At 37.5% G+C, this 12,132-nt stretch overlaps 1 protein-coding gene across 3 annotated transcripts in view; it reads left to right on the top strand.

Moving 5' to 3' along the window:
- Window positions 1-12,132, top strand: part of Zmpste24 (zinc metallopeptidase STE24) — a 49,034-nt gene that overhangs the window by 2,676 nt on the left and 34,226 nt on the right. For all 3 annotated transcript variants that reach the window (XM_010625911.3, XM_010625910.3, XM_019207737.2), the window contains exon 2: window positions 3,192-3,338. In XM_010625911.3, coding sequence (XP_010624213.1) covers window positions 3,192-3,338 — 147 coding nt within the window. The remainder of the gene's footprint in view (window positions 1-3,191; window positions 3,339-12,132) is intronic.

Raw genomic sequence — 12,132 nt, forward strand, 5'->3', positions numbered from 1 at the left:
TTTTTTTTTTTTTTTTTTTTGTACAATCCCCTAAAAGGAAGATACCGAATTGTAGAATTACAACTTCCTCGAGGCAGAATTAGGAAACCATTTTCTTTAAGATTTGGCAATTCTTCTAAGGACTTGCACTATTTTTCTTTTAAATCTCAAAGTGCATGTATTTATGCCTCATAAGCATTTTGGTTTTCATGACTCATTATTATTTTTGTTTGTTTGTTTGTTTTTTGAGACAGGGTCTCACTACGTATTGAGATTGACCTGGAACTCACCTATGTAGCCAAGGCTGGTCTCGAACTCACAGTGATCCTCCTGCCTCAGCCTCCCGAGTGCTGGGATCACAGGTGTGCGCCACCACGCCCAGCGAGCCTTCATTATTTTTGTTTAAAAATATTTAAATAGCTGGGCACAGTGGCCCCAAACCTGAAATCCCTAGTATTGGAGAGTCGAGGCAAGAGAGAGAAGTGGATAGCTTGACACCCTGTCTCATAATACAAAATAAAAAGGACTGGAAATGTAGCTTAGTAGCATGCAGAAGGCCCTGGGTTAAAAAAATTTTTTTAAAGTAGTGAAATAGAAAGTGAAAGTTGGGGGAATGGAATAAAATAAAATAAAATTTATTTTTAAAAAAGAAAAGAAAGTGAAAGTCACAACATTTCCAGGGCATAATCATAGTTAACAGCTTGATAGAGATCTGAATTTTAAATGAAAATAAGTTTAATTGATGGTTTTATTGCAGTCTCACTACCGGTTTTCCTTACTTAATTTTATTTTTTTGAGACAGGGTCTTACTTTGTAGTTCAGGCTATGTAGCTCGGGCTGGCCTCAAATTCATGGTGATCCTCCTGCCTTGGCCGCCCCAGTGCTGGGATCACAGGTGTGCACCATCACACCCAGCTTGTTTGCTTTTCTTAGTTTACATTGTTAGTGAATTAGTCCCAGACTTAAAAACATTTGAGTTGTAAACTTTCACAGATCCTGATGAATATGAACAAATCACAGAAGTGGCCCAGGTGTCTATGGGACGTTAATCACAGTTTTACTGCTCTGTGCTTACTGTACAGTATGATGGTATACAGTTGTACAGTGTTCAGAGCCCAAGATGTCTGGAAGCAAGAGGAAAACCAGTGGTGATGTAGAGGGGAGAGTGCAAAACAATATACGCTGTATATTTGTGTTAGTGTTGTGTAAGACTCACTTTGTCTAACCTACGAACAAATCTGATTTATGAATGTTCTCCTGGTACAGAAAATCATAATCTGGGTCTTACTATATGTCAGTAATGATGGTTATGAAAACCTTTCTCTTTTTAATTGCTGGAATTCTTTTTTTCTTGAACATAAGTATTTTTCTTCTGCAAATTTTTCCTGTCAGCTTACATTCTGCATGAATCTTTACACTTCCTAAATCTTTAATTTTTCTGTATCTGTCATTGTCTAGGTTACAGGTCAATCTACCTTTAGTTAAATGTCCAAATAGGTATTGAGTTGTAAAATTAAATACACCAACAGAGCTGTTGAATAGGTTCCTTAGTATAGAGAATATTGCTGGTCTACAGAAGATCCTTTTCATAAAGTAAAAATCATACAGTATGTGATGTCAAAATTGTTGGGTGAGATTTGAACATCTGTCTTACTTTAATTACTCTTATTCCATTAACAACTTTTCAGTAGTACCTTTTTGTTGTTTTGTTTTTTGAGACAGAATCTTACTTTCTATAGTTCAGGCTGGCCTTGGACTTACTTTGTAGAGCATGATGGTGCACTCCTGTAGCCTCAACTCTTGGGAGGCCTGGGCAGGAGGATTACCATGAGTTGGAGGCCAACCTGGGCTGCATGGTGAATTCAAGGCCAGCCTAAATTAACAGTGAAACCCTGTTTCAAAAGGAAAAAAGAAATTGCTGCTTAGTCCAGGCTGGCCCTGAATTTATGATCCTCTTGCCTCAGACTGCTGGGATTACAGGCATGCTCCATCATGCCCAGATCTTCCATAGTATCTTTACTGAGTAGCTTTAATGCCTTCAGCTTCTACTGACACAATATGAGGTATGATCACAAACTGTAGTGAATGTTTAAATAATTTTTTACAGTAGAAAGCACATTGTTATTAATCCCCCTCAAAACACTTACCCTTGCTTCACACATACTTATGTCATCATTCCTACCACTTTCTGAAGCAGTTTTGGGAGTTTTCTTTTGAGAATGTCTTTTTATCACTGCTTTAATGTCCTGGGTTGATTCAAAATATTTATGGCATTTTTTTTTTCCTGGCTGTCCTTGAACTCGCTATCTAGCCCAGGCTGGCCTTGAACTCTCTGGTGCTCCGCCTGCCTCGGCCTCACAAATGCTTGGATTACAGGCATGTGCCACCATGCCTGGCTGGCATTTTCTGTCAAATAAAAACATTACAGAAAATCTTTACCTACCTCATTCACTGGATCTGGTGTAAGCAACTTCTGCTCTTGAAGAGACAGATAACTTGAGGGGATAAATTGAGGAGAATTAATGGCAATGTCTTTTAATACATTTTGATCATAACTTGTCTATTAGGAAAGCATTTGTTGTAAAACCATTCTAGAAGATGTAGTCTACTGTATTTTTTGGTATTTGTTCCCTGTGTTATGTCCCATAGGCTGAGAATGGCTTTTAGAATGGCCTAATGTGGGCTGGGGATTTAGCTCAGTGGTTCTGTTGCCTGCTTCACAAGCACAAGGTCCCCAGTTTGATCCCTGGTACCACAAAAAACAAGAATTGTCCTAAAGGGAAAGTTGGTCTTGGAGACCTGATAGTTTCTGTTGTTCCTCAAATCTCCCTTAATGACCAACCACAATATCTGTTAATACTCAGTGGTTGGCAGGTTTACTTCTTTTTCATAGATTAATTTTCTATATTACATTAGGTGAATCATACAGTGAATAGTGTTCTTGTGATGTTACAATTTTGGTTACAAGCTAGAGTATGCTGACTACCTCGATTTTAATTCTGCCTAGCCTCAGATCCTCTTGTTCTGCTTTTACCTGTCTGCATCACTTGTTTCCATGGTCACTGTACTTGATAAATGTCGTATTTGTCTATGTATGAAACATTCTACAGGTTTAAATGACAAGTTAATGCTATGTAAGTCATATATTTGATCATAAACTCCTATTATAATAGAAAATGTTTCATTAAAATGCTTTCTTCAAAATATTTCAGAGAAGGATATATAAAACAACAACTCATGTACCGCTGGAGTTAGAACAGATTATGGATTCTGAAACATTTGAGAAATCGCGACTCTATCAGCTGGATAAAAGTACTTTTAGCTTCTGGTCCGGACTCTATTCAGAGGTTGAAGGCACTGTAAGTAATTTACTTTCTTGGAGAGACAATCTCTCAAATTGTTTAATACTTTGCAATGCATGTTTTTAGTTTTGTATTTTTGTGATACAAGACCTACAAGTCCTAGAATGCTGTTTTAACCTTTATTATTGTTAGTAATGGATATGGAGTAAAAGAGGCAGAAACATAACTGCTTAGTCACTTGAAATTTATAGAACATAGTAACTGTCACCTGCTAGCCAGGTATGAGAAAGAACCTATGGGCAAGCACAGTGGAATACACCTGTAATCCCAGCTACTTGGGAGACTGCGGTAGGAAGACCACAAGTTCAAGGCCATCCTGGGCAACTTATTGAGACCCTGTCTCAAAAAACCAACCAAACCAAACCAAACAAAACAGGGTGCAGATATAGCTCAGGATTCAGTCCCCAGTACCACTCCATGCCCTACCAAAAAACAAAACAAAACAACAACAACAACAAAAACACTGTATGTTGTGTTTTATTATTGACCAATAGGTCTTGTATTTACCTTGAATTTCTAACATGTCCTTTACATTGCCAAAGGAATCTTTCTGAAGCACAGTTCTCCTACCTAAAGCCTTTCAGGGGCTTGCTGTTTCCCTCAAAGTAAGCTGCAGATTTCTTTGCTTGGTTGATGAGGTCCTATGACTTTGAGTCTTTTGTGCTGCTATCTCTGCCTAAGTGACCATTCTTCTCATCCTTCATCTTTTCTCTTGAGGTTGGCTAATCTCTACTCCTCCATTAGGATCTAGCTGAGACAACATCTCTTTCAAGAAACTATTTGAGGGCCGGGGATTTAGCTCAGAAAGAAACTATTTGAAACTGTCCCTGCCTCTCAAGCCTAGTCAGAGTGCTTATCACATTGTATTGAATTTGTCTGCTTATTTGGCAAGCTGATAATTTCTATTTTTTCTTTTTTTCTTTTTTTGGTACCAGAGATTGAACTTAGGCCCTTGTGCTTGCAAGGCAGGTGGTGAAACTACTGAGCTAAGTCCCTGGCCCAGGCTGATAGTTTCTTAAAGGGCATGTTCATCATTTTATATGTAATGCCTGATACATAATTAAGGCATTATTATGATGATATAATTCATATTTAGTCAATGAAACAGTGAAAAACTGGCCATTTTTTCTTAGCAAAACAGAGGACTATGCTTATCTCCATGTTGAAAAAAGAAAGGCTATGTAGTATAAAGCTGTTGGGTTTTTGTTGTCCTTTTTTTCATGATCTCCCCTGACTTTGCCTCTGTAGCCTTTTTACAATATTTTCCTAATTGCCACCTTCATGAAATTTTAATACTATGTATATATCAATAGTGTTATATATCAGAATATATATCAACTGCGTATTTCTGTACTGTGTGTATGCATATTTGTGCTTGAGACGTAAGAAGGTTAAGATTTTTTTTTTCTCATTGAGCTTACTGGTACATTTTAGGTGTACAGTGCAATTACATTCATCATTGGGATCTTGTACCTTTACATGACAGATCTTGGTTTTCATTTTTTCCCCACACCCTGCCCTCTCTTTATCTCCTCCTCCTTCCCCCATTTACAAAGTCTTTGTTTCCATTTTTTCCTTTTCTCATATTTTTTTCTTTTCCCTTATTTCCCTTCCCCTACCGTTTTCACTTTCCCTACACCTTTAGCCCTTTTCTTCCTATTTCACACTGTCAGTTATACAATTTGGATCTTATTTATACTTTTAGTTGTTCACACCAGAGAAACTATTCGGTATTTACATATGTGTGTCTTATTTATTTCACTTAAGATTATGGCCTCAATATGCATCCATTTTCCTATGAATGCCTAGTTTCTCATGCTTTATGATTGAGTAGTACTCCATTTTATAGAAAAACCACATCAAGAAGGGTAAGATTTTTTTTTACCCTCAAGAATAATGACAGTCAGGGATTTAGCTCACTGCCTACTTCTCAAGCATAAAGTCCTGAGTTTGATCCCCAGTACCAAAAAAAAGAATAATGAAAATGCATGGTGTAAAGGTCTAGAGCAGACTCTAAGCTCTGTTGGACTGATTTTGAATCTCCGCTCTACCCCATCGGCTACATGACTTCAAGCAAGTCACTTGACATTTCCGTGCCTTCGTTTCTCATCCATAAAAAAAGTGGTGTTGTATATAGGAACCAAGAGATTAAGGAAAGGGGAGGGAGAAGAGAGGAAGAAGTAATAAGAATTAAGATTGTTATGTACAGGGCCAGAGATTTAGCTCAGTGGTTCCTCCAACTGCCTCACAGGCACAAGGTCCCAAGTTCAATCCCAAGTACCAAAAAAAAAAGATTGTATGTACATGTACCAACTCCCTATGATGAATCTAATAATTATGTACTGCAAGTATGTACAAATAAAAATTTTAAAAGTGGTATGATAAAACGGCACAGTGGTACATGCCTATAGTCGCAGTGTTTGAGAAGCTGAAGTGGGTATATCACCATGAGTTTTAGGCCAGCCTGGGCTACATGGTAAGGTTAAGGCCAGCTTGAACTACATGACAAAACCCTGTCACAAACAACAGAGCAAGGTTGCAATAATAGTTCCACAGTCATAGTGTTGTTGTGAGGGTTAAATGAAAAACAAATATGAATGGTACATAACATATCTTAATTCTTTTATATCCCCTTCCCCTCTCCTCCTTCCATCTCTTGGTCTTCTTCCCATTTGCAAAAGATCTATCTCCCTGTTTCCCAGCATTAGTCCTCTAATTTGTTCCTCAGTATAATTGTTTCATGAAGTAAAGATGTTAACTCTGGGTATCTTTGTTAAATGATGACAACATTGCTGAATTAGTCACAAAATTTTCCTTGATAAATATGAAGTATTAAGACTAGTATGGTTAGAAGCCAGGTATGGTGTTGTGCTCCTGTACTTCCAGCTAGTTAGGGGGTTGAGATAGAAGGGCTGTAGATCAGAGGCCAGTCTGGGCAACTTAGGGAGACGCTGTCTCAAAGCAAAAAGGGCTGCAGATATAGCCCTTGCTGAGCACAAGCCCTTGGGTTCAGTATCCAGCGCAGCATAGACAGACAGGCAGAATCAGATCCAAGTTAGTAGAAAATATTCTTATTTCCTCAAGATGATATAAGATGGCAAGACTTTTGGAAGAATTAAATCTTGATACATTTATGTTTATTGCAGTCCTGAGGACTGAATCCAGAGACTTCACACTGAGCTACATCCCTTGCCCTTTTTCATTTTTTATTTTGAGACAGAGTTTCACTAAAGCTGCCCAGGCCAGGCTTGAATTTGTGATCTTCTTGCCTCAATCTTTCAGAGTCCTAGGATTATAGATATAGACCACCACACCCAATCTTGGTACTTTTACACAAATTAATGTATGATATGGAACATAAAATTGCATTGGCTTTTGGAGTACAGCTATTTCTAGTGGCTAGTATTTTCAGTACTGACCTTTCAATTACATTTTTAGTAATCCAAGGCTGATTTAATTATTGAGGTATTGAAGATTAATATTAAAAGATTAATATTAAAAGATTCTTTCCAATCAAGCCAAGAGAAGGAACATTATTGTGGATTATATTTGGCTTCAGTTAAATTATCTGCACATTTCTTCTGATAGAGACAGGGCTGGAGTAGGAACTCAGCCTTCAGAGAGAGATGGAAATAGAGGGATGAATGAAGATACTGTCTTCTTTCTTCTCTAATGGTTTCATCTCCCCCCACCCACTTCCTCACTTCCTTCTTTCCTCTCATGGTAGTGGTGCTAAGGTTTGAACCTAGGATCTTGTGCATACTAAGTATGTGTTCTACCATTGTGCCATGCCTCCTGATATTTGCTTCTTTGGAGTTCTTACACTTACCCTCATAGGGCCATGGTAAAATTTAGGAATAGTATTTTCAGTCTCCACAGTATATGTAGTTTCAGGAAAGAGGGGCAAGAGCCTGGTGATTGTGGCTGGTGGTCATGGAATGGCTTGGTTTGTTCTAGAAGATGATAGAAGTAAGGAGAATATGTGCATAAAGTGAGAGCTTTGCAATATACCGTGCAGTACTCTTGGACTAAAGCTGGGATCAGTAATAGTCATGATGATTTTCACTTCATATAGTTTTTGTTTGTTTGTTTGTTTTTTGAGACAGGGTCTCATTATGTAGTTCAGACTGCTCTGGAACTCACTGTGTAGCCCATGCTGGTCTCAAACTCACAGCGATCCTCCTGCCTCAGCCTCCCGAGTGCTGGGATTACAGGCATGCACCACCATGCCCGGCATTCACTTCATATAGTTTTTATTTTTTTGTGTTGATAGCAATGAAATAAAAGGGATAGGGATTATTATTCTGTTTTTATGGATGAGGAAGTGAAGCTCAGTTAAATGGCTTGCCCATTTAATGGCCAAGTGCTGCTCTGTTAAGTGGGAGAACTGAGCTTCCAATTGCTCTTCTGAGTTTTTAAAATTACATTGAAGAAACCATTCTTGAGACTCTTAAGTACTGCAATAAGTAGCTGCATTATCACTGGATAGGAAATAAATCTGTTACTTTGGGACCCTGTTCTTTTCTAAAACAAGGTGATTCTTCTCATCTTGGTTAAAATTAATAAGTTTGTATGGTTAGGTCACAAAGACGTGTATGAGATTAAGTTAGAGGTTTTTTTTTTTTTTTTTTTTTTTTTTTTTTTTTTTTTTTTTTGTGTTTTTTATTTTTTGCCTTAGTGCTATCTACCTAAGGTAAACTAAGCAGAAACCTTATGTAACCAATTATAAATGCCAGTGTGATAAAGCACCCAGAGAGAAAAATGTCTGTTATCTGAGACAAATTTTCCCTGATATTTCACAGATGTAAATAAAGCACCCTTTCTATAAATGGAATGGTCAGGCACTGTGGTGTGTGCTTATAGTCCCAGCTATGAGAGAGGCTGAGGCAGGAGGCTTTCTTGAGCCCAAGAGTTTGAGACCAGCCTAGGCAGCAGAATGAGATCCCATCAAGAACTTGAATGGCTAGAGCGTGGGTAGAGGCAGAGAGAAAAGTTCAGCTTGTTTCTCCAGTTTCTGGATGAGCAATTTCATTTTTTTGTTGTTGTTATTTTGTTTTGTTTTGAGACAAATTCTCATGTAATTCAGGCTGGCCTTGAACTCATTATGTAGTCCATACTAGCCTCAAACCTATGAGGATCCTCCTGCCTCAGCCTTCGAAGTACTGGGATTACAGGCATGTGTCACCACACCTGGTTTACAGTTTCACTTTTTTTCAGCCTCATTTAAAAATGAGTGTATAATCCCAGCTATTCTGGAGGCTGAACCAGGAGAACTGCAAGTTTGAGGCCAGCCTGGGTAACTTATTGAGACACTGTCTCAAAATAAAATAAAAATGGGCTGAGGATATAGCTCAGTGGTGGAATATTTGCTTAGCGTGAGTGAGGCTTTGGGTTCACTCTCCAGTACTGCAAAACTGAAAATGAAATGGAAAAATGGGTATATTTGAAGCCATATCTTGAATGGTTTATGGACAGGACTAAGTAGGTAAGATAATGTAAAGGAAGGGCCAGGGATTTAGCTGAGTGGTTCTGCCACCTGCCTTGCAAGCATAAGGATCCAAGTTCAATCCCGAGTACCGAGAAGAAAAAAAAAAGATAATGTAAATGAAGCACTTAGTATAGGACTTAGCACACAGCAAATACCACTTAATCACCGATTTCTTTGGCTGAGTTACTTTAATCTCTCTTGATTTTTAGTTGCCTCCTGTATAAAACAGAGATGATTATACTCCCCACCATACCTGCTTTTCAAGACTATAGTGAAGCAATACATGTAAAATTACTGAATTGCTTTTGTTTGACTTATTAATTCTTGTCCTAAGGCATCCCCAAGAGTATGCTCAGTGAGATTATGAACATACAGAAGGTTTATTATAGTTCACCATGCCTTGTTTTTCAGTCCCCACAGTAAACTAAACATGGTTTAATTTTGGTGCTGGGGACTGAACCCACAACCTTGCACATACTAGACAGGAGCACCACCACTGAGCCACACTCCCACCCCATGAACAAGGCTTGTAAATTCATTCATCAGTCATTCAAAGTTGAAATATTAAGACTACCCATTATATTTATTTAAAAGCTGAACTTTGAGCCTCTCACCAAAAGCATTATAAATCCTTAATTCTACATTATTTATTAGTGTTGGGATTAGGATAAAACAAATGCCATCTCAGATCAATTAGTTCAATAGCTGGCCAGATAGTGGTGCCAAAGCATATCTTTTGGGAACAAGGTTTACTTACTTACATCCTGATTGAGTTAATTGTATTGAAGTGGATATAGAGTTAATAAAGCTTTTAGAAAAGTAATTTATTTAAACAATGATTTTTAAATGTTGATGTCCATCAGATTCACATGAAACTGCTTGGGCTTACTTCCAGTGTCTGACTCAGTAGATCTGGATTGGTGCCTGAGACTTAACATTTCTAACACATTCCTATTAAACCAGTCCAAAGTACTGGTAAAAATCTAAAAGATAGTGTGAAGTATGGGATGAAGTTGTGGGAAAACAGGAACACTTAGGTACTGCTGGTGAAAGTAATTTGGTATAAATACTTTAGAGAATAAGCTATTAATACCAAATAAAGATCACCACAGAAGGATGTAAAAAGATAAAGTTCAGAAACCACATTGTGGGATAATACATATAATATGATGTCATTTGTGTACATTCCTTAAAATACATAAATCACTGTTTTTCAAAGATATAAAGATGGAAAGTAGATTGTAAGGCTACCTGTGAAATATGATAATGCCCTTATCCTCAGACTAGGGGTAGAGGTGTAGGTCAGTGGTAGAATGCGTCCTTAGCACATTCAAGGCTCTGAGTTCGCTCCCCAACCAACAAAACAAAACAAACCCTCAAGCCATGAGTAAACATTTTTGAACCAATAGAAATTTAGTGCTTCTCACCATGGAGTGTGATTGATCATTGTTTTCCTGAGGTCCTACCTTGAGAAAAGTTAAAATGATTTCTCTTGACAAGATAAGTCCCACAAACTTAGTATTTCCTTTGAAAGTAGGTTACTTGGAAAATAGAATTTCTTTTCTTTCTTTTTTCCTTGCAGTTCTGGGGATTGAACCCAGGGCCTTCACACTGAACTGTATCCCTAGCACTTTTTTATTATTTATTGCTGTTTTTTTAAAAATTCTTTTTTTCTCATCCTCTTCTCTCTTCAGCCCTTCTTCCCCTCCCCATTTACACAAGTTTTGTTTCCATTCTCTCTCTCTCTCTCTCTCTCTCTCTCTCTCTTTTTCCTTTTATTTTTTATTTTGGGACCAGTGTCACTAAATTTCTCAGGCTGGGCTTGAAGTTATGAGCCTCCTCATTAGCCTTCCAAAGTGTGCATCATGGTACCCACTTTGGAAAAAGAGCTTTTTAAGTGTTCATTCTTTTCAGAGTTTTAGCTCCTTCATGTTTTGGTGATTTGGTGAATATCTGTGTTCACTTTATCTGCCCAAGAAAAGGTTGGTTCTGAGGAAATGCCTGCTCATGTGAAACCCTGACTCCTACCTCAGGATTCACTTTTGTCTAACTGGAGAAGGCACAGATATTTTATCCTGCTCCACAGTTTGGTGAGTGGACCTGACTCTCCATTTCTGTATCAATACTAATACTTCAGCTGGGCATGGTGGTGCATGACTATACATTAGTGCCAGCAATTGGGGGGCTGAGACACGATCACTAGAGCCCATGGATTTGATTCTTTTTTTTTTTTTTTTTTTTTTTTTGAGACAGGGTGTCACTGTGTAGTTTGGGCTGGCCTTGAACTTACTGTGCAGTCCAGGGTGACCGTGAACTCACAGCATTTTTCCTATCTCAGCCTCTCAAGCAAGTGCTGGGATTGCAGGCATGCACCACCACACCTGAGCCCATGGATTTGAGACCATCTTGGGTAACATAGTGAAACCCTGTCTTAAAAAATGAACAAAGAAGAAAGAAAAGCAAGCAAGCTAAAAATACAAAACAAAACAAAACAAAAACAAGAGCAAAAAAACCTAGTACTTGATCCTAACTGAAAAGGACCATTTACTTTCACAGAAAAGAGGCTTAGAGGGTCACACAGTCTGTTTCAAATTCTATCTCTTTCATGCATTAGCTGTGGGATTTTGGCCATGTTGTTTAAACTTAGTTCCTGGTTCATAAAGCTTTTAATGTGCTTTCTTGGCAAAAAAATTTTATTTAGTTAGTTTAAACATTTTATTTATGGTTGACACACAATATTGTACATACTTGTGGGGTATAACATTTTTAATATATTTATACATTATGTAATGATCAAATCAGTATAATTAGCATATCCATCACTATAAACATTTATCTTTTTTGTGATAAGGGCATTCAAAACTCTGTATTCTAGGGCCAGGGATTTAGCTCAGTGGTGCTGCCACCTGCCTCACAAGTGCAAGGACCGGAGTTTGATCCCTGATACCAAAAAAAAAAAAAAAAAAATCTCTAGTCTAGCTTTTTTTGGGGGGGTACCAGGGATTGAACTATAGCTGTTTTGAAATATGCATTATTAACTCCAAAAGAACACCAGAACTTATTCTAACTTTAATTTTATACTTGCTAACTAATCTCTACCCATTCTTCCTCCTACTTTTTAAAAATTTTAAATGGCATGTAATATTTTATATTTTTATGGGGTTATAGCATAATTATTTGATATATGTATTCAGTGTCTAATGATCAAATTAGAATAATTAGAATTTCTGTCTCAAGTATTGAGCAATTCTTTTTTTTTTTTTTTTTTTTTTTTCGGTCTTTTTTTTTTTTTTAAAGTGTAGT

The sequence above is a fragment of the Fukomys damarensis genome, unplaced genomic scaffold (assembly GCF_012274545.1).
Source record: "Fukomys damarensis isolate Sample0158 unplaced genomic scaffold, DMR_v1.0_HiC HiC_scaffold_23, whole genome shotgun sequence".
NCBI lineage: Eukaryota > Metazoa > Chordata > Mammalia > Rodentia > Bathyergidae > Fukomys > Fukomys damarensis.